The sequence below is a fragment of the Pezoporus occidentalis genome, unplaced genomic scaffold (assembly GCF_034315485.1).
Source record: "Pezoporus occidentalis ecotype Australia unplaced genomic scaffold, CSIRO_AGI_Poc_V1 ctg8, whole genome shotgun sequence".
Taxonomy (NCBI): Eukaryota; Metazoa; Chordata; class Aves; order Psittaciformes; family Psittacidae; genus Pezoporus; species Pezoporus occidentalis.
The window spans coordinates 13,744,671-13,767,628 of NW_026916158.1; the positions used below are offsets into that span (position 1 = coordinate 13,744,671).

General features: G+C 41.4%; 1 protein-coding gene across 4 annotated transcripts in view; it reads left to right on the top strand.

Moving 5' to 3' along the window:
• Window positions 1-22,958, top strand: part of SENP5 (SUMO specific peptidase 5) — a 40,883-nt gene that overhangs the window by 669 nt on the left and 17,256 nt on the right. For 2 of the 4 annotated variants that reach the window (XM_062603122.1, XM_062603123.1), the window contains exons 2-10: window positions 5,609-7,178; window positions 10,330-10,435; window positions 10,587-10,734; window positions 11,365-11,412; window positions 13,305-13,382; window positions 16,689-16,826; window positions 18,509-18,592; window positions 19,974-20,024; window positions 20,115-21,217. In XM_062603122.1, the coding sequence (XP_062459106.1) occupies window positions 6,224-7,178; window positions 10,330-10,435; window positions 10,587-10,734; window positions 11,365-11,412; window positions 13,305-13,382; window positions 16,689-16,826; window positions 18,509-18,592; window positions 19,974-20,024; window positions 20,115-20,225 (1,719 nt within the window). In that variant the 5' untranslated portion in view covers window positions 5,609-6,223 and the 3' untranslated portion in view covers window positions 20,226-21,217. Of the gene's footprint in view, window positions 1-5,608; window positions 7,179-10,329; window positions 10,436-10,586; window positions 10,735-11,364; window positions 11,413-13,304; window positions 13,383-16,688; window positions 16,827-18,508; window positions 18,593-19,973; window positions 20,025-20,114; window positions 21,218-22,958 lie in introns of those variants that run through there. The other 2 variants (XM_062603125.1, XM_062603124.1) reach the window with 2 other exon arrangements.

The window sequence follows — 22,958 nt, forward strand, 5'->3', positions numbered from 1 at the left end:
TAAGGGCGTTGGTGGAGCTGGGCAGCTGTAAAAAGCGATTTTCAGTTAAGAGATTTTTTTTGTTGTTGTTTTTTTCCATCATTGAGTTCTCGACCCCACTTTTCTGCCCTTTTGCTCCCAAGACTCCCATTCTCTTTGCTGTGTAAGCAGAGTTCATCTGCTCCAGCGCTGTTTGCCCTCCCCACCCATCCAAACTGGGCTGCACTGGTCAGTCAGGGCCGGGGAAGCTCAGCGGGGTGGCTGTCACAGGTGGGGTGCTGGACCGTGGGGCAGTAACAGGCAGAGCTGTGTTTCTCAGGTGAGGACGTTTAACTAACGTGCTGCCCCTGCAGCCATCTGCAAATGAAACTTGTTCTAGCCCAAACCTCCCACTCAGAAGAGAAGAAGAATGCCTTTGGTAATAGCCTTACCTTTACTTATCTATGTGTCACTGCATAAGTAGAGAAGTCATCTTTTTTTCAAAGCTGCAGTAATATGTGTTTAATGCTTGTGAAAATACACTTTGAGGAAAGCCTTTAGAAAACACAAGGGAGACCCTTGAGCCCAGACATGTGCAATGACCTTGACTGAAATTCCAGTTTCTGTTCCCTTCACAGGGCTTGGAGAGGTATTCAGGAAGAAGGGCACAAAACTTGACTGATATTTCATTAAAATCAATCAGAAGTGTAAAGATGAAAAATTAGGTATGCCCTTACTACTTGCTTGTACAGATGTAACTTTGGGTTCTTTAATTTAGAAATTTTTCATCACTCTGATTTGTGACAGCATTTCTCTTAAATGCTATTTTATCAGATAGCCATATCTCCACTAATTTAATTTAGCCTGAAGGAGGATGTTTCTGTAAGTAAATTATAATCATCTTGCCAGAAATAAATTTAGCAGATGTGTAGCTAAATGGGTGAGAGTGTGGGTTACTTCCCGGAACACTAGTAGGGAGAAGGGAAGAAACCAAAGTAACTGTACCAGTTTAAGCCTTGCAGTGTGATAGCTGAGGTCATCAGCTGCGTGTCCAGCTGTGTTCCCATGAGTTGGTAGCTTTGGACTTTGGCCTTTTCTGTATGGTCTTGCGTTAATATGTTATGTTTTGTCAAAGTGCATTTCCTTAGGGCTTGTTTCACCTCTGGACAAAAATGGTTGATAGTTCACAGAACTGTGCTGGGCAGGTCAGAAAAGAAAGCAAAGGGGAGATGTGAATCTGTATTGCTTCTGCATGGGCTAATTGAATCATTTCAGACTTCCTGACATTATCAGCTTAGCTCTGGCCATGCTGTGGTTTAAAGAGAGACACCCTTCCCCAGTTTCCTTTCTCTGTCTTTCTAATTTTGGATTCCGGTTGGGGGAGGGCCAGCATCCTCTTGTACAGCACGGCCCAGCTCTCTAACCTCAGGCCCGATTTCTCTTTCCCAGTTATCTTCTGTCCTTGAGAGCCAGCCCTGATCTCCCCTGGGAAAGACTGGACTTGCAGGGTGTCGCAAGAACTGCTGCCTCCCTTGGGAGCAGGTGATGCATGAACTACTCGTGCCCACACAAGGCCACGCTCCCAAGGCTGTTTGCTGATTACATTACTGATGCTCTTTGAAGCAAGCTTCTTTCATAAATAGCAATAATAAAAACTGGACAGTTGGAGGGGAGAGGTGGGGGAAGTAACAACCTAAGAGTTAGCAAGTGAGCTGTATTTGAATTGCCAGCTGTGTGTGTCTCTTGATCTCCTGGCCATCCAGATGCAGCCCTAGATAGCTTGCAGTGATCTAAGTATGGAGTAGTTGTGCTGCTCAAGCGCTGTGGGTTTGTTCTGCGCCCACATGGACAAAAGATATCTGTGGTCTGACACTTCGAGTGTCAGTAAGAAACCTTTGGTTAGATTTCTGTCAGCAGCATTGTCTGGGACTGCCTTTCCCATTTCTGTGCTCTTCAGTGAAAATCTGAGCTCTCCAAACCTGCCAAAAATAAACAGGGCTGCCAAGGACTAATTAGTGATCAAACTATAACAGGCTGAAAATTGGTGAAAGATTTAAATGTGTAGTGTCTTTTACAGTACTTAATTTCACTAAAGGTGGCATAAGCTGCAACCATGTAAATTGCAAATGGCATGAGTTGCTAATTGCTTAAAGGAAAATATAGCATGTATCTATGCTGAATTTATTACTCAGTAGAGGATCACGGGCCTCACATTCCTCTCTTCCTCGTGTGTAGGTGTTCAGTGAATTTTAGGCCAGCTTTATGTCAAGTTGACATGGTCATGCTTGCTTGTAACTTACCAGAGCTCTAGGGATAAGTCTCTATTCTAAAAACTGAGTGGCTCCCAAATATATTTTTAAAAGCTTAGCATACAAAGCAAATTTATGACCAGAATCTGCTGTTAGTAGAGAGCTATAATGGTTTGGGATTGTCTTTGTCCAGTGCAAAAGAGATTGTGCCATTTAGTATCTAATCATTTGCAGGTGGTATGTCAAACATAGCCAGAGGGGTGAGCATTAATGACAGTAAATTTCTTTCAGTCATGGTCTCTGGGAGGTGTACATCTTGGGTTCTTCTGGGTTTAAGATTTTGCTGGCATAGTCTCAGCAGCATCTCTGCGCAGTAGAGGTATGCCTTATACAAAGCAAATGTCTCCTAATGGTGCAAGTGCCTCCATTTCAGAGATGTTTTTCATCTTTGTCGATGTATGGGGTGGAGATGTGACTTTCCCTTCAGCTTCTTAAACTTTGGGTGGTGCTTACTTTATTTTTGGTCTTCTGTTGCTCACTTCAGTTCCTTTTCTAGCAACACACTTTTAAGCTGTCCTTTTGCCTTGCTGATTTATGTTGCTGAGTAAAACCAGTAATAGCCTTGTAGCACTGATGGAAAATAAGTTCTTCAAGCAGCACCTTTAATTAAATATTTGCACATGGATTATCTTTTGTCACTCAAAGTAATACTGCTGTTAGGAAAGTGAACTGTTTCAGCTCCTAGAACTGAGATTAGCTACTCCTTGGAGGCCTTTGCTTTAAAGGGATCCAGACTCAAAACTGATTGTTTGAAAAGGAGAGGAGAGAGCAAGAAAGGTTTGCTTGGATTAAATGACTTAGACTTTCCTCCCATTTTAAGGATTTTTTGTGCAGAAAAAACCTTCAATGTGGAGAAATTGGTGTGTGCATCACAGTCAAACATGAGGTATTTTTTAATCCTGTAAATTATAATGTGAAACATTTTTTTATGCTCTCAGTTAAAAATGAAGCAGAAGAACATGTGGGTAGAATAGCTTTCGTAAGATCTTTTGTTGCAGTGTAAGAAGCTGGATTTCATGACACTAACAAGCAAATGAGCTATTTTGATTGCTGCTGTTGCAATTGATTGCATTGAAACTGTGGCACCATTCTTGTCTCTCAATTCCAGTTTGCCTCAGGTTCTTTTTGTTGTCAGGACTTATCTTTGCTAGGATCTAGTTCAGTGTTTTTCCCACTGTGATTATTAGTTCAGTCTTCTATGGGTGAAACAATGGCAGCTGTAGGTGTTTCAGCTCCTGTGTAATCCGTGGCTGTTCACAAAATCGGTGGTTCCTCAGCCTTCTTCCATGACTGAGTTTCATGACAATGCCTGTGGAGGGAATGCTTCTTGTTGAACTTTGCAATGAGAGAGGAAGGAGAAGAGTGATGACTCCAAGTCATTCAGGAGTGTTCTTAAAACCTGGCATGTATATTGCACAGTTCCTGGGCACATATTGTTGAGGCGGAGCAGCAGTGAAACCATGACCTTCATGTATGTGCTGTGCTCTTCTTAAGAATACTCAAGACTTGCTGCACTGGCAGAAGCACCTGCTATATGTGGCTCTGCTCAGAATGATGTGGGTTTGCTGGGTTGATTTGTTTTACCTGAATGGAAATGTGGCTGCAGTGAGCTGTCGTAGCAAGACACTGGTTTGGCTGATGTTTCCTGGGGCCACTCAAGCAATCTTTTGTAGGTACTGTACACAATAGGCAGAAATGTAGAGTTTGTCACATTAAAAAAAAAAATAAAAAAATCCAGTAGTAAACTGGATCTAGTGTGGAGAAATATGTAAGTGCTGAAAGAGCAAGTATGAGAAAGTCGGCATGATTAGATGTTATGTCTTGATTTTTATGATAACTAAGTTGCATGGTGACTAGTAGAGGGTTACAAAAGAGCTGGACTCTACTGCAGTGCTTACACTGTTAAGCTATACTATCTTGCACAGCTCTGTCAGTGGAGGTAGCCAGGTTCGTTTCTAAGGACTGTTTCCTCTGTGGTAGGGATACTTTATCCGAGTGCTAAATGATATTTTTCATCCCCTCTGCATTTCTACTCCCCTCTCACTCTTCCACAACAACAATTAATAGAGAGAAAAAAAAGCCACCTGATGTTTATATCTGAGTAGAGTGAAAAATGCAGCAGAGCTTCTTAAGTCAGACTTTAAATACTCTAAATACCTGGGTTTGCAGGTATCTAGCATTCATATTTGCCTTTAAAGTCCAATTGTTAATGTTTTATTTCCACTTATAGGCTCCTTTATTTTCAGCTAGGTGATGCTTCTGTGTAATGCCCGGGACAGATGTGGCTAAAGGAAAATTTGTTATAATAGTCTGTAAGTCAGAATCAGTTGGACAGAGGGGAGCAAAGTCCATTTCTGAATTTAAGAAAAAGAAAAGCTGTTGTAAAATACAGATGTGAGATGTGATGTACATCATGTGATGTACAAGTCACATGAAAGATCCTATGTTATGTGTGCAGCTGGTGCTTTCCCCTTGTGTTCCTGGATTCTTCTACCTTTGAATTAATATTTTTAATTATGTAGTGAAGGTGAATAGATATTACTCTGCAGGCTTTACACTCCTGTCTAGTCTGTTATTGCACGCTTGTGAGATGCAGGCTTTTAGTGGGGAAAGGAATTTTAAGCTGATTAACTGGTATCCTGAATTGATATTGCTTTGTCAATGCAAAGATAAACACTAATTGTAGAAGGTGATGGTGGTGTTGCCTTGTGGAGTGACCTGTTACTGCAGATAAGGAGGAACTGTTTCACAGAGTAAGCTGTGTCATTCTTTATCTAGCCAGAGAATCAAAATTTCTGTGGCAGCATGTCTATTACTGTTCCGTTAAGGGAAGAGTTTGTGTGAGCATAAGAAGTGTTATCAGGGTACCTGCTAACATCTATTGCACAGGAATATGTATTCCCTCTATGCAGTACTGATGGAATCAGGTAGCTGCACACACTTGTTGACTAACTTGGACTTCAAAGTTTTGTTTTTCAAAAGCTTTTTGAGGCAAGATAGTTAACTGTGCTTGCTCTACAGCATGGGTATTGAGAGAGATTTAACCTCAGGCCAGAAAGTCAGAAATTATATACAGGGAGTGTGGGCTGGGTGGGGATTACCTGTTTATTGCTTTACCTCAAGGGAAGGTAAATGAGAAGAGCCTCTTTATGCACCAAGCCATTGCAACTATTGCTTCTTTTCCCTCTTGTTGCAAGTGAGACTGTCCTAGGAAACGTGGCACTGTGCTTGGAGGACAGGTGGAATTTTAGATAGGCATGTTGCCTGAGGAATGTGCCTTAGTGTTTTGCTATTATGTTACAGTCAAGATAACTCTGAATTCATTTCATTTACTCTTTCAGCTGTTTTCAAGATCAAAATGCAGCAGAAAAATGAAAAACTGCAGGCAACATTTGCTCTGGAAAAGAAGTCAGTTGCTGGCCCAGTCTAGAAGATGGACCACTGGATTTGGGGAGCTTGGGAAATACTGCTTCCAAAAGCAATTTTTCCTAGCTAAGAAGAAAAGACACAGTGCTCAGCTAATTGTGAGCTTAAGTCACAACAAACTGTACAGAAGACTGCAGTGCAGAAGGAAGGCACTTGAGCTCCAGAGCAGGTGGGCTCTTGAGGCGCCTCTAAATGCAGAAACCTATCAAAAGCCTGCTACTGAACCATACAGATTTCCTCTTACTGAGAGCAAAAAGATCCTGTCCCTATCCCAAAGCCAAAAGCCCATCTGGAAAAGTAGTAAGAAAACTCAACAATGAATTCTTTCAGAGTGAAGATCACTTGAATGAAGAATTTGAAACTGTTGCAATTCTTAATAGCATCTCTGGCAACAGCCGTTATGTCTCATGTGGTACACTGGATGGTGCTGCCTTACCTGTAAAGAAAGGTAGTTTTGTATATAGCAGGGAGGAGAGCAATAATGGTAAGGGCAACAGAGTCCTAGTAGTTTTAAACAACTGTAAAAGGAAATGGTGTTGAAAAGGGAGTGGAATGGAACTTGTGGACCCTTGACAACTATAAAGAGGTCCAAATTTAACCATCATACTGTAAAAAAGAGATCTTTATTTATGATGCATAAGAAACTTTCTATGGTTAGATTTCGCTATAGAATTATAAAATCTCCACAACTTCGAGCAAGAGGCAAAACCTGCAGATTGAGAAAAATCAAGCCAAGGTGGGTGAAGAAAGTTAGGGGGGACCATCAAGAGACGCTTCAGAGAGATTTTGAAAGTGGATTGTGTAATTGGCTTTCCTACTGGAAATCTAAAAGTAACCGTGTTTGGAACCGGTACAGCTTAACAGATATGAACCATAATACACCCAAATCTTTAGGTGAGGAGAGTGAACCATGCACACATGAGGTCTGCTTTACACAGGATGCATTACCATGTGCTGAACGGTGTTCTGAGGAGCCAGAATCCAGAAGGCCTGATGGCAGTGCAGATGCTGTCCCACCAGAACTGCATGCTAGAGCATCTCCAGAGGCAGAGACCTTGCAGCAGGTGGAGACCAAAGGGGCTGTGGCAGAGGAGCATTGCTCTGACATTTTCGTCTCTGTGACAGGAAAAGAAATTTCTGTTTCAGGTCAAGATGATGCTGAATCTAATGAGGTTATGGGTGTAGATGGAATGATACTGTCGCAATCCTTGCAGGATTCCGATGTCAATCATAATTTTTCAAATGGACCTTTATCCATGGAGCTGGCACAAAAGGAGGACAGCCCTAGCCAAATGGAAGTAGAAGGCTCCTTAAACCTGGACATTTTTAGTGCAGAGTTACTAGATCACCCTTACTGTAAAAGTCCTCTTGAGGAGCCTTCACCAGAAAGCACACGACTAAAATCCGGAACTCATAAAGGAGGCAAAAGGAACAGTCAGAAAACTTCTCGGGTGGCTGATGAGCAGTTGGCGACGTGGCTTTGTGGTACACCTTTTTACATACCTTAGGGCTTCCAGGAGTTTCTGAAAACTGCTGGATTTGTTGTGGAGTTTACATGTTGTGTTGATTCCTTTATTAAAATGGTTTCTTTTTGTGAACTGTAAAGAGTGCTTATCGTAACACTTAATGAAATGAGGCTGCAAAGAGGAGAGCTGCATGAAGGGAGGACAAATCTATGCTTATCTGACAAGCTGTTTTGAGGGATAGTTGAATAGTGCCTCTGCTTCTTTTGTTTTAGAGAATACAATGTAATTTAATTGGAATCTTTGTGAAAAATTGTTGATAAGCATTTTTAATGTCTTTTATCATGTGGTTCAGATGATGATACGGGGTTAAAAATGGTACAAGTGGTTGACAATTATTGCTCAGCTTGGTTTTTGAAAAATCCCTGGTGTTCCAATACTTCCAGTCTTCTCTTTTCTTCTCTTGCTCTTATAGTGCAACTAAATCACTTGATGAATCTCAGGTTTCAATAGCTAATAACATATTATTCATTGTCACTTAGTTTTCTCTACAATTGTTCATAAAGTAGGCTTAATCTTATTAGATAACATTTTTCAAAAAGGCAAGAATAGCCTTAGCAAAGGTTCAGCAGAAAGACTGGAATTTTTGTACTCAATGCTGAGCATGCGGTTTTAGATAGTCTCCTTAAAGAGGAACATGGTAAAAATAGTAATCAGTGTCTTATTTATGTCTAGCAGCATACCATACACATAGTATGGAACAGCAAATTAACGCATTGTGCCACCTAGTACCATTAATATAATGTTCAAGATCAGTGGTTTTCTGGTAACCGAAGTATTCCTTTGGAGAAATTTGCTTCATAGATTCCCATAAACCTGAAGCTGGTGTTAGTGTTAAAGGGGTTGCTTGAAGTTTGATATGCTCTGATTTTTCTGCAGACCTTTTTGTCCTTCAGTTTTTCAATTGATCCTCTAAAGCAAAACGTCAAGAAGGAGATATTGAACCTCAAAAGATGATATAGCTTTCCACATCCATAGCTGCAAGTTAGTACGGGATGTGTTTCTCTACTACTGGCTTTACATGATCCAGCAAGGAGCAGGCACTATGTGAGAAATGGAGAGAAACTGTGGTACCATAGTGAATGGACCACTTCTGCAGTGGAGTTTTAAAGTTTGTCCAACAGAAAAAGATATGTGGTCCTTCCATAACAGTCAAGAACCAAGGCTCTGTCAGATTGGCAAAGTTTACTGTTTTCCAGGCTGATAGGCAGTCATATTCCTGTTCAGAGGAGGCCCAAGTAACTTAAAGAATTAAAAGGCAGAAAATGCACCAAGCTTTCCCACACAGTAATGTTTTTCTTACCTGGCTTCTGCATGAAGGTAGGTGAGACCAGTTTCCATTTTCTTCAGAGTTGAGGGTTCCTCCCTGAGGATTTAAGCCACGTCTACATTACGTACTCATACCGATTGTATGGCTCTTCTGAGTTTTCTCAGCTGAAAAGCTATAAAAAAGAATTTTAGTTTTGGTATAACTATGTACAGGAGTTCTTGTATTTTTAGGAATGTTAATAATTAACTGTACCCTACAGATACTGTTAACGTAGCAAGAGTTGCTAGGGTTGATGCATGAAGCAAATGTAAGTGTTGGGGATGCTCTCAGTTTTTCAATTTCTCTGCAGCAGCTGATCTCAGATGTTAATGGGCTGCAATATTTAGTGCATTCTGATGTGATATTTGTTATCAAACAGAGCTCCATGGTGAATCCTGTTTATGATGGGTGTCTGATCATGCACTAGGTCCAAAATTTGTATTTTCCTCCTTGAGTTATTCAGTTACACAAGCTAAAGTGAAGTCAGAGCCTAGCTAGCAGTCTCCCAAAGCTCTGCTGCTGTTAGTTGTAGCTACGAGAACAGTCTTTCCTCTGGGTGTATGAATAAAAAGCTTTTAGAAATTAGATATGCTGAAAGAGAATAAGGTACGCTTATACGCCTTATGCATCGTCTATCTAGACTTCTAGCCAGAGTGAGAAATATCCTTCCTGTCGCAGTCTGCTGAGATGTAAGGGGTAAAAGTTGTTAGGCAGCTGTGTTAAATGTTGTTAAAGTTAATGTTGTTAAAGTCTTAGTAAGCAGATAGCTGACCATACACTGTCCAGCGATGCTCTCTGCCATCACACCTTGGCTGGAGAAGAGCGCTGTAGTTTGGGTTGGTGTGATATCCCTGGACTCTGATCTCAGATCCAGCGTTCTGTATACAAAAGGTGTGTTTTCTGCAGCACTCGAAAATTAATTTTCAGAAAGCTGGACAACTTGTTCTTTTTTCCCCTATTCACTAGCAAGTGTTGAAATTCTGTTTTCCCTTCTATTTCATTCTTGAACTAGTTTTGGATGCGTGGATGGAATTTATGTCTCCAGTGTTCCAGTCTTGTGGTTGAGGAAAAAATAATCTGTTTCATGGCTTTTTAGATTCCTCCAGCATTCATCTCTTCATTATTTCCTAGTTTGTATCTTTTGTTTCTGGTGGTGCAGCTGCCCAGTGCTTTCCCAGGTAATGGCAGGCTGACACGGCTGGCTGTGTCACCTTAAATGCCATCCCTAGGATGCAAGGTTAAGTGAGTTAAGCTTGCTGAGAATCTGTCTGGTGCCTTTTCTGTTTGCTACGGTGGCAGCAGAGGAGCTGAACAGACGGCAAACGCTCTGCCAGCCAAGGCTGCTTACATCTGAGGAGAGTAATTCGCATACCATAAGGACAAGATACTGGTTTTTCAATGAAAACTGTTGCAGAAACTGATGGCTTTTCCTTTTGCAGTAAAATTATTTAAGTTGCTAATTGAAAAAGGCAGGGGTGTGGATTCTCCTAGTAGCACTGGTATAATTAGTTTGATGAATATATGTGTGTATATGGCAAGAATGGGGTCTGATCTTTTCCTGTGGAGATGAGTGATCAGATTGCTGCTTTTTTTTATTTTTGTCCTCCTTCCCTTGCTTTTATTTAATGTTGCCAATTTGAGTGCAGTTTTCTTAGATATATACTTGCCATGTGTGGTGCTGTTTGTTGGTTGGGTGCAGAATGATTGTTGCTCATACTAGGAAGAAATGACTGCTTTATTGGAGTAGTGAACTTAGAAGGTTCTTTTATATGATTGCACTTTCATTTTTCTAATATATTTGAAGGATTCCTAGATGAAGTTATGAAGAAGTATGGCAGTTTAGTACCACTGTGTGAAAAAGATGTCATGGGAAGATTAAATGAAGTCTTTAATGAAGATTTCTCCCATAGGTGTGTAGCACTATCTAATTTTAGACTTTGTAAAGGACAGATTGCTTGCATTGCTACTGCATGCTCCATGTCTAACACCTATCAGAACAGAAGTCCATTTGACATAACCTTGACGTATGGTTTTTTTTCTACCTTTTCAATCCTGTTTTAGAAAACCTTTTATTATGAGGGAAATCGTGAAGTATCGGGAAAAACATCCAAAAACCTCCATGTGCAATTTCCGGGTCTTCTATAATAAGCACATGCTAGACATGGATGATTTAGCTACACTGGAAGGCCAAAACTGGCTGAATGACCAGGTCAGAGATGCTTGATGTTTATGTGCTTCCTTAACCTGTTTTAGCCCATTAATATTAGGATATTAGTTGTTTACCTTCTGCTACATTATAGGTGGACTGTCCTTACTGTACACTAAAAGAAGTGGTGAGCAGTTTTTACAATGACAGGTGCAATAATAGTGGTTATGAGTCTGGAAGATGGAAGGTATCACAACTGAACTGTTGTCTTTTGAAGAAACCATGTTGCACTATTTTGAGAAAATTGTGGCTACCCATAGAGGTGTTAGCACCTTCCCCCATCCCCAAGCTTGAGCAGATAACAAACAAAAGCGGGGTGAAGCAGCAGCCTGTGGCACACAGTCAAAATCCCATGAAGGCTGCAGTGCCCATGGCATGCACCAGTAGACTTAAATTGAATTAAACTGCATTTCAGATTAAGGTAGACCTAGAGCAGCTAGTTACAGTCTCTCTCTGTGCCAACCACTAATAGTTCCAGAGTGCTTGTCCTTCAGACTGCAGCAAAATCACTGTAATTGCTCACCTCCTTACTGCTGTTTTGTCTGTGAAGGGTCCTACATTTTATGGGAACTTATGAACTTGCAGTTTACAAAATTACTCTGTATGTATTCAACTATTTACTAATTCCTACAGATAATTAACATGTATGGTGAACTCGTAATGGATGCAGTCCCTGAAAAGGTGAGGTTTTTTGTTATTATGCAAATGTACCTAGTGAGAGATTTCGAGAGAAGGCTGAAACATTGAGTATTTCAGCTACAGAATTGAGATTTAGCTCAATGATGATCTGAGTGGTTCTGTTATAATTTGTTGCTATCTGCTGCTCAAATTTTCTTCTCTTCCTGTGCTGAAATACAGTTTTCAGCGCTGTTGCCCTTGTTTCAGGAATTTATTAGATTAGCTCTGCAGGTGATCTCTGTGGTAGGCTGATGTTACTAATGTACCTGTAGAAGACAGGTGACCTGTTTTTGCTTATCCCATGCTCCTTCCTCCCCTAGTGCTTTCTGTCTCCAGCTTTTCTGCTTCTGAAGTGCTTTTTCCATGCCCTTGCTCACTAGTCTAGTGTTTCAGGTGAAATTTCTGATGAAGATGAATTTCTGCTGAGATGACAAACCATGAATTGTAGCATCTGAACCATGCACATGTGCTGCTTGCACTTGTCCACCTGCCCACCTTGTGGGCTGTAACGGCTCCAGCTGTGTCAGCTGCCTGCCTAGTGAATCTGAACTGGTGCAGAGATGCTTGGTTCCTTGGCAGCAATGACTCTACAGGACTCTCTTTGGTTTGTGCATCCTGAACAGAGTGCTTACTGCTTCCCAGCTTTGGGGTATGACTGTTGGTGGCAATTGGAAAAAAAAAAATAAATCAACCCCTACCTTCTCTGTGACTAAATTTGCAGCAGTGGCAATTATAAAGAGCCATCTGTTTACCAGGAGAGCTGAACAATTTTCAGGTGAGACCACAAAGGAAGAACCAAACAAAGCCATTTTTAGATGAGCCCTGCAGAACGTAACTCTTCAAGTCTTCAAGCTCAGAAAAAGCAGTGTTGTTGCTTTGATTGGTGGTGATGCTGATTCTTCGTTAGTATTCTCTATACTTCCTGAGTGTGTGCTAGGGTTGGGGTGTTGGAGATTGTATCTGTTTGCTTGTGTCTGCTTTTTCTTCATAGTGCGTAATTGAAATCCTCATGGGAGATTTGGTGCTGCTACCTCAGAATGTGGTTTTGAAGTCTGTTGGCATAGCTAATGGGTGTTAGACTGTCTTTTCAGATACTGAATTTTCTAACTCTTTTTCAAGCCTTCTACTGCCTCTACAGTAGAAGAATTGTTTAAAACAGATGTTGCAGATTTTCATTTGTACTAATCTGTTCCTGTAATTGCAAGAAGCTAATCACAAGGAATAATAGTGTTAACCTGGAGCTAAATATTTTTTTTAACATAAGCATTCATTTTTTGCCATAAATTTAGGGCTTTACAACAGTTAGTTTGTATACAAAGTATACTACATCCCTTTAGTTACAAAACGAATGCAGAATACTGGTTTTATCCAGAGCTGATCATAGTAGTTGAATACAAATGATCATGGTGTTGAATTGAATTTAATAACTGTTTTGATCAATTTAATTTATTTTTTTTTCAATCTCAGCGCTTCCAACAACTAAAATCACAAAGAACTCTCTTTCCATCACCCCCACTTTGCCAGTCCAGTGTTTTCTTCCTTAATTCCTGTAAAGAACAACAAAACCTGCAACTCCTTATCCTGGTGTTCATCTTGCAAGTCGATCCGCAATAAAAAATTAAACATGATATGCCTGGAGATACAAAAGTGTAAATATAAATACTGCAGTGGCTCACATCATAAATTAGATGGAAATAAGTCTTGCTTTATTTGCTTGCTGAAGAACAGCAATAGTTTAGGCTTGGCAGAGCCTCTGTTTGTCCCTACCAGGGTTCTGTTTCTAAACCTGCATTAAATATTGCCTCGTTACATATTGTTTTGTATAAATTATCCTGGGGGAGGGGGAATGATTGTGCATGGATTTCTGTGCTCATTCCTTCTCTTTCTCTTTTTAGGTTCATTTCTTTAACAGTTTTTTTCATAGACAGCTCGTAACCAAAGGATATAATGGGGTGAAACGATGGACTAAAAAGGTATCCTTTAGCTCCATGTCATCAATGCTTTGGTTCTTTGGGGCTGGGTTGAATCACTAACTTGAATTTACAAAGTGTTATTGGCAAAGGATGGGTTTGCAGAGGAGCTATACCAAGTGGGCAGGGGTTAATAAAAATAGTTGGGTGGCATTATTCAGTTAGTATGGTTGTGTTGTGAAAATGTACTTTGAATGGCTTAATCTTCAGTGGTGTGGTAGGTTATCTCTTCGTGTATGTTCATGCAGGCTGTTAATTTAGCTGCAGGAAATGTCTCTTGGTGCTCCTAACAGTGCTAGGTACACTAATCTACAGGAGAGCAGACTTAATTCTGATTCTTCCTTTTATTTCAAACTGGGATTGTTTCATAAAATTGTTACTCCTGAGTAACACATACAGGTACTGAAAAGCAGAAATTAGAGACCCACAGTTAATAAGCTGAACCGCTGTTTGCATGAGAAGAACAGAATTCTCCTTGCTTTCCAGGACCCATACCAGGTCATGGGTTGTGAGATTTTCTGAGGCAGCTAATACAAAGAGGAGTACTCTCTTTTATTTTGTAATTTTTTTTTATTCTGTGAATGTTTATCCTTTCTAATATGGGAGATGAGGCAAAACTAATCAAGGACCATGTTTGAATGTATGATCTTTCTGCAGAAGCACTTAAATAGCACACATCTGTGAAATGCTAGATATGAACTCATTATCCAAATATAAAGTCTATTCGTATAATTTATTAAAATCTCTTTCAAGAGAGACTGAATATTGGTGCTTAATATTCCCAGATATTTTTTTAATGTTCTTTTTCTCCAGCAACCCAAGTTTTGCAAAAAACCCCAAAGTGAAGGTAGATTCTGGAAGCACAACCTGTATTCCTGTCACTGCTGAGGAGGGATGAGATGAGAGCAGGGCAGTTGTTCAGGCATTTACACTTAAATTCCTGAAGAATCTTGAAAGCAAGAATGAGAACTAAGCAGTTTATACTGGAAGGTTTCAGTACACTGCTTTGTCCAGCAATATGCAATTAAGGGGAACTTGTTTCTGCTTTTTAAACAAACCAGAGTATTGTACCAGGTTTTATGAATGTTCTCTCCCAGGATATGGGAGGCCAGAGCCCAGTAGGACATGCTCTTCTGCGTCTAGCTGCAGTGGTTTCAAGGCTCCTGTTTGTGTCTCACTTTTCTGGCCACTGATCAGATTGGCTCTCCTGCTCTGGTCCACCCTCATGTCAGCTAGCTGACTGCACTGTCTTGGTGAAGCAAATCTAGGTTGCCACCATTCTTTCTGCACATCAGGTCTTAACTGAAGACCCTTACAGCTTCTGGCTTTTTTGACTTTTCTGCTACAGGTTTGCACACCTGCAGCAATCCCACAACTAGGGTCACATGAGGACCCCTATGTTTAGCACTGCTCTGCTGTTGCTGGACATCACAGAAGGTGTGGTTCATTTATCTTATTCCGGTTTTCCTTTATGGGCTCCACTTGCTGCTGGGTGACATCTCTTTGCTTCCCTCCAAGAATGATGGATCGTTGTGTAGCAAGTATGCTGTAGTCTGGTCAGGAAGCAGGTTCTGCAGATGGGAGCAGGGATTGTCAATGTTTGTGACATTCGGATTACTGTTCTGAGCAAGGCTTGGCTGATAGCTGCTATGAATGCTCAGACATGTCTTCAGCTTCCCACTGTTACTCAAAAAATACACTTTTCTCTCCTACAAACGACCTGTCTTTACCAGTGCTGCAGCAATTATGTACTGTTCAAATTGCACAGTGCTTAAAAAAAAAACAAAACAAACCAAACATGGAAATCTTCCCACAGGATGAGTTTGTTTAGTTCAGTATTCTATTTTAGCTTATTTTCTGGACTGTACCGTCAAAAACCCAGTAATTAGATGCTCGTTTCAAGAGGAGCTGGGAAAAAGAAGATCATGAAAGGCCCTGGCTTGGCTGGCTTCCAAAAGCATAAGGACTCATCTGCCACACAGACACTGGGGGTGTTGCATCTGATCTACTTGTTCTGTACTTTAAGACCTTCTCCCTTGTTTGCTTGCCTGTGACCACAGTACATCTGCTACAAAGTTAAGTTCAGGAAAGGATGGATCTGCTCTGCCTTCACTCTCTCCTTTCCTGTGCTCACCAAAGCATCATGCACGCCTCCTCTACCTTCATCTGACAAGGCACAGAACCTGCGTTATAGCAGAGGAAGACAAACTGCATCAGCTTGCTGGTTTTGTAGCATGTTTGTAATCACCACTGCTTCATAGAATCATAGAATGGTTTGGGTTGGAAGGGCCCTTAAAAATCATCTAGTTCATCACCCCTGCCTTGGGCAGGGACACCTCCCACTAGACCAGGTTGCTCAAAGCCCCATCCAAGCTGGCCTTGAACACTGCCAGGGGTGGGGCTGCCACAGCTTCTCTGGGCAGCCTCTTCCAGTGTCTCACCACCCTCATAGTGAAGAAATTATTCCTAATATCTAATCTAAATCTCCCCTCTTTCAGTTTAAAGTAATTTCCTGTTGTCTTATGAGTACATGCCCTTGTAAAAAGTCCCTCTCTGATCAGCCCGTTTAGGTACTAGAAGGCTGCTCTGAGGTCTCCTTGGAGCCTTCTCTTCTTCAGACTGAACAAGCCCAGCTCTTTTAGCCTGTCTTCATAGGAGAGGTGCTCCAGCCCTCAGATTATCTTTGTGATCTCCTCTGGACTCACTCTAATGGGTCCACATCGTTCTTAGGTTGGGGGCCCCAGAGCTGGACACAGTACTTCAGGTGGGGTCTTGCAGAAGCAGAGTAGGGGGGAAGAAACACCTCCCTCGACCTGCTGGCCGCACTTCTTATGCTGCAGCCAAGGATTCAGTTGGCTTTCTGGGCTGCGAGTGCACACTGCTGGCTCACGATGAAATTCGTGTCAGCCAACACCACTGAGACTGTCAGCTATCCATGGTGCAGCTCTCACAGAAAACAGTGGTGCTCACGTGGCAAGAGTGTCATTATTCAACCCATACTGAGGCTCAATAATATTACCATCATGACTCAAGAAATCCTACTTGTTAATGTACAAGACGAGCAGGATTTTGTCACAAATACAGTAGTGGCTATGATACTGGGCAGGGCTCCTTAGCCACTTTGTGTGCTGTAACTGTGTTTTTGTGAATGCTGATAAGCTTTGTATGAGATAAACATGAAGAATGTGGTGAAAGAGTGGAGCGGGCAAAAGAAGACTCGAAGGGTGGTGGAGAAGCAGCTGAGGTATGATTAGTCTGTGCTGTGTTGTACCTGTGGAACTGTGTCTAATACACTGTTCTTCTTTACAGGTGGACTTGTTTAAAAAGACTCTCTTGTTAATTCCTATTCACCTGGAAGTCCACTGGTCCCTCATTACTGTGAACATCCCCAATCGAATTATTTCATTTTATGATTCCCAAGGCATTCATTTTAAGTTTTGTGTAGAGGTAAGAGTGACAGCTGTGACTGCAAAGTTTGAACTGTTTTCTTGAACAAACCAACCCCTCCTTTCCTTTATCTGTTCAGCCTTAAATTTTAAATGCAGCGAGTCTGTTGTTGTCCTGTCATATATTAAATGAGAATCAGCTTGTCCTGCTAAAGAGTCTGAAGAACAGACGTTGAGGGTCACACCAGAGTGGGGAGCTGAGACCGGATTGCCTGTTGGCTAATAAGCCTGACTCTGAAATCAGCACACACCTTTCGTGGCTCTGTCTTGCCACTTCCACAAAAAGCAGGCACTCTAAGCCAAGTGCCCCAGGGAAGCAGACAAGCCAGAAGGAAAGTAAAGGCAGTTCTTTGAACTGTTAAGAGATGCATGTTTAGGAAATGATAAATTGTGGTAATGATAAATCCTTTTTAGGGGAGGTTGCCTGGGTGAGAGAATAGGACTGAAGATGCTGTGGTGTTGTCCAGTGGGGTTTATGTGTTGCTGTGCTGTTAACACCCTTTCTCCTCTGTCTGCATTGGTATGGGGTGTGTACCTCCAATTACAAGCCAGCAACCTTTCAAAGCTGCAACCTGAACACTGGAGTTAAATTACCAGTTTTTCTGGTAAGCGGTAGCCAGGAAATTTTTGCTGGGACTAGCAAATTGTAATGACCCTCTTACAAAAGCTAATTTTGTCAACTTAATTGCTTGCTTGATGCAGCAGCCCTCTACTTTTAACTGTCTGTAGTTGTTGGCTTACAGAAAAGTAGTAATTATTGTACCCAGGAGAGTTCCCAGCTAGAACTTCTGAATGAAGATACTAGTTTCGAGCTGGCATTTGCTGAGGATGAAGCTAATGTTTATTCTGGGAGCAAGAGACCTCGTGCTCTCCAGCTTCTGAACTTGCAGCATAAACCGGGGGTCCCTCTCAGCAGCCCTGGAGTCTCTTGCAGCGTGGCCTCTCCCATTCTGCTCTTGGCAAAACATTTGCACTTAAATATCTCACAAATATGAGACACCTTTATTCCTGCTCTTTCTAGTGGAAGGGGGGGCCAATACCTAAAACTCCACAGTGATCCACCCACTGAAATGATTGTTAGTGTGGTAGAGTGTGTTTAAATTGCGCTATAAAGTACCAGCCTGTTTACAGAGAAATAGGATTTGCTTAACCCAAGACCATAGGCTCATTTATCTTGCTTCCTTTTCTTTGCTTGTGTCAGACTATTTTTTCTTATATGTCACTAAAACTCTTCCCTAGAGCTTTGTTGATTAGCTGCAGAACTCAGAAGTATTTTGTATTGAGATTCAAGGAGGAAAATGCTATCGTATCACATGTAAGGGTCTTGGTGCCAGCCAAGTAATCCAGGAGAGAACACATGCCAGACTGTGCTGTGTGTCTCTGCATGTGAGAGCACTCTGACTCTCTGCCCCAGTGCCACAGCTAGCCTAGTATTAAGTATACCAGTGTACAGCAGTGCTGGGGCATGTTGAAGCTCCCTTGACAGACCTAAATGAGCCTTGATGGTAAAAGGCATAGTACCCACCAGAGTTCTTTACCTCTAAGTTGGAGCTCATATTCTGATGCTTAATGCTCACATGAAGTTTGTCCTCATTGTCAAAAAAAATACCAGCAAAGATGTCGATGTCTCTTATTCCGTAGCTGGTGAATAATATTTTTGCTTTTTTCCTTTCCTTTTTGAAGAATATTAGAAAGTATTTGCTGACTGAAGCAAAAGAGAAGAATCATCCTGAGTTTCTTCAGGGTTGGCAAACGGCTGTTACAAAGGTAAATGGTAGCATTCAATCTCTGGAGTCTGACTTCCCTTAAGATATTGGGAGGCTGCTTCTAAACCCGAATATTTATGCAAGTAGTAAATTGATTTATGCTGATCATGTGGAGGGTGCTAGAAGTAACACAGTTGGTTACACATGGGAGTTAGAGCTCTGTTGCTCATTCAGCTCCCACCAGGTCTGTAATACTTTCTGCAAGTGACCTGATGATCTCAGCCTGATCTCTGGACAATTAAATGTCTGTGCAGCAAAATCTGTAGCTGGTGCCCAGGCTGGCATGAGATCAGGCACTGAATGAGCTGAAGACTCAGCTTCCTCACTTCTCCCAAACAATTGTTCTGAGTTATGCCACATTGATGGGACTTGGTGAGGGAGGGACCAGGCTAATGTTGCTGCTGCCTATATTTTATATTTGCTATGGATAGAGGGCTTTGGTCTCCAGGGCTGTTTGTGACACTGTGTTTGATAGCAAGTAAACAAAGTCTGACAACTGTAGAAGAGAATAACATACTTGTGTGTAGTGTAAATGAGGGAATATGTGATTTGCCTAGCCATACCATAATGGCTCCAAGGATATCAAACAGGTCATTGCACACTAGACATACTCCCAACAGCTCCTCCTCGCACAGGTTTATTTTTAGATGCTGATATAATCATTAAATGATTCCTCTCTGCACTCATGCACACCCTGTGCATTCAGAGTTTGTCCTGCATTCTATGAGGTAGAAGATCTGGGAGTTGAGGAAAAATAATTACTTTTACTCTTCAAGTGTCAGAGATATAGCAGCACTAATGAGTGGGACTTTTTAGCTCCATATATCAAAATTGAGCATATTTGGAGAAATAATGAAGGTTGAAAGTTATCGCTCGAGACTGCCTTGCTCAGTCCTGTTGCCTGACAATGTATCACTCTTAATGTTCTTCAAGACCCTTTGGTGTGGCTGGCGGAAGAAAGCCACTGCTGGTAGCTTGGGTGCTGAGATTAATCTTCCTCTAGGCCTGTATAACTTTGCTGATATAGTTTGGTCCTGTGTAAAGCAGATAATGCTGTACAAACATTTATTTAAACTAATTAAGATGCTGTTCTGTGTAGGTCGCTAAACTTGAAAGAAAGATTTGTAATTTGTGTTCTGTCCTGTATTATATATTTTTCTGAATGTTAGGTGTTATTCTAACAAGGTGTTGAGTGTCACCTTGCAAAAGTTGGGATCAGAATAAGTAATTACAGCTCCAGTTTCTTGTGCTGCAGAACAGCTAGCTCTGAGAATGAGCTAATTTCGTTATGAAAAATCTACTTTTGGACTTTAAGCAGGAGTCAGAGAATAAAAGAATAAGTAAAGATCTAACATGTCTCTTCTTACTTCTTTTCCTTGTAGTGCATTCCACAACAGAAAAATGACAGTGACTGTGGGGTTTTTGTGCTCCAGGTAAGAGTACTGCTTTTTAAACATTAGTGGCCTATATTGTTAATATAGTAAATGCCCTGTTTTTCAATCAGAACTTTTCCTTTTCCTCAGTACTGCAAGTGCCTCGCCTTAGACCAGCCTTTTCAGTTCTCCCAGGAAGATATGCCCCGAGTGAGAAAAAGGATTTACAAGGAGCTGTGTGAATGCCAGCTAATAGACTAATAGAATGCAGCCAACCTAATTTCTCTGGCATTTCTGACAAGTTGCAGCTGGTGTTTGTGTACTTGAATTTCTGAAAACTTCCGTGAATTTTGAAAGATTCTCAGCTGAGTGGTATGGCCACTTGTTACCTCAATTTTTTGACACGTTCTTTAACTGGCAGAAGATAACAGGGCTGCCATAAAATATCCCTAATGTCAGTTTGGTTCCCTTATGTTGTTTCCTGTATTTAATATTTATTATCTCAGCATGCATATAGGCAAAGCATGCAACTAAAACTATAAAACTGTAGATTTGGTGCACCTTTGAGATGTAGCTAGAAATGACAAATACAGGTGAATTTGTCTGGAAGCATAAAGATGCATGATATGTTTTCTGATGCAATAATGCTTTGAATGTATCAAAAAAAAAAAAACAATCCCATAAGAAGAACAGATAGAATCTGTTTGGTAGTTCCATTGTCCCTGTTGTGGCTGTATAATACTGAATCACTTTTTAGGGTGGCTAAACTCATCTACAGGTTCAATTTGTGGAGACCCCTTTTCTAAATAGTTCAAGTTGCTAATAAAGTTTGCTTTGTTAACATTTATCCAGTGTCATTATCAGCCTGTCCCTGTAGATAAAAAGCAGACTTTGCACAAAAAAGCTTCAGCACCTGTCTGTATAATAAAAAGTACAAAGGTGTTCAGTCAGTCTGATTAATGGTATGTTCCTATATGCTGCAGAAGTCTCCATGATGTGTGTATTAAGGAGAGTTATAAAGCTGGCCCCGAAGAGTCACAGCTTAGATACTGAGATAAACTCCTTGCTGTAACTGTTTAAATCTCAGATGACTTTGAGTCATTTTTCAGTTCCACAGTATGCAGTGAAATGTACCATTTCAGCATCTGTCCCTTCAGCTCTGTCTTCAAATGAATTTCTGTCAAGCTTGTTGTCTTTAACCTCCTATTCGCTTTTGCCTTTGTTCAAATATAAATTAATTCATTTCTGCTGCATCTGTTGTTTTATTGTCTCAGACACCCCTACTTTTGTTTGCGATCAGTAGCACAGATGAGTCTGGTTGGATATAATAGAACTTGTGGTGGGTGCTGTACAAACACAACAAGATTATGTCATTCTGCTCTGGAGGGGCAGGAGGTGGCAAGTCTGGCAGCCTTGTTGCACTGGGTAGGGATGAGTGAGAGCAGTGGATCTTGAGACTCCTGGGTTTTCACCTTGGTCTGTAAACTATGATGTGCTCCTTGCTGAAGAGAGCTGCTTTTGTTCGAAGAGATGATTGCATGGGACTGCTACACCAGCGAATGTCTTTGCTGTGTTTTTCTGCCAGATAAAGAAGTGAAAGGAAAGCTATTTTCAATGCTAAACATCATTTGCTGCACAGTTTCACATTGTGTCCGTCCATAGCCCTGACTTCTGATGGAGGAAAACCACTTCGACTTCCATGTCTTGCAAATTAATTCAGGCTTACACTAAGCCAGGTGCAAATCCCTTCTAGATTACAGGAGGGAGCAGGGAGAAGTGAGGGAGCACCAAGTGCAGTCAGGCTGGGAGGTAGAAGCAAGTGGTGTTGTGCTGGAGAAGGAGGTCCTGTGGTATCCTTGTGTGTTCCCACTTCCCCTTGTTGGCAGCTGGCAAGGACTGGCTTAATTTAGCAAGATAAGAAAGGCCTAAAGCGCTCAGATAATTTAAACAAGGAACTTACTGAATCAGAAATAACTTGAAGACTTAGATGGACTAAATGTTTGTTTGCCCATTGTATGGTGCACAACACCCTGCCGCATACGGTTTGTTTGTGTTTCCCTGAAGTGTTACTGATACAAACAGCAGCACCTTCTTGGGGCGAGTGACTGTGAGCAGTGCAGGGTGACTTCCATGGAAACTGAAACTTGGGATGTACTTTCTTACGTGCTAGGGTAGAACATGCAAGCCAGTGCTTTCATTCTTATCTTCTCTCTGCACTGCTATCACATGAATGGTCCAAATGCTAACACGGCCATGTGATGGGACCAGCTGAACTGATCCAGGCTAAAACTAATGCAGCCAAAAGGCTGCTGTTAACCCAGAGTAACTTCAGTGTGACTTGTCGCTGAATGTGCATACTAGTGTGAATAAAGAGGGAGAATTGGATGGCCAGGAAGAGACACAAAAGTGATGCCAACTTTGGATGCATGCAGTAGAAGCTATATCCTCAAGCAAGACTCCCTGCAGAAAGGGAGTGAAATACAGAAAGGGAACTGCATAAGCAAGTTGCATTTATTTCCAGAACTTAAGCTGTTTGGTGAGGAAGCTTGAAAGGTATGCTGTGACAGTGTGCCAGCGCAGGAGACTCAGTGCTTCCAAGGAGGACATTTATTTTTTGTGGAAGTTGCCTCACTGATGGATATTTTTAATTGCTTGGGAATGTGCTGGAGCACTGGACCACAGGTAGTCCTTTCCTGAAGCTTGGTGCTTGCTACTGGTTGGTAGGGATCTATCTTCCTCTATATAAGAAGTTGGAAGGAGTCTTTAATTGTGATCCGTATATCAGTGGTATCAGTAAAACCACAATGAACTTTTGGTTTGTTTTTTTTTGTTTCTGTGAACTTTGTGTTTAATGGGAATGTGGATGCTTTGAAGCAAGTGCATATGTGTACCAGATCGTTGGAGGGGAGGGGAGCTTGCATGTGAATCTGCTGTCTTGTGAATTGGAGAACAGGGTGGGGAAACATGCATGTTGGAAAGTACTTCTTATGTGCT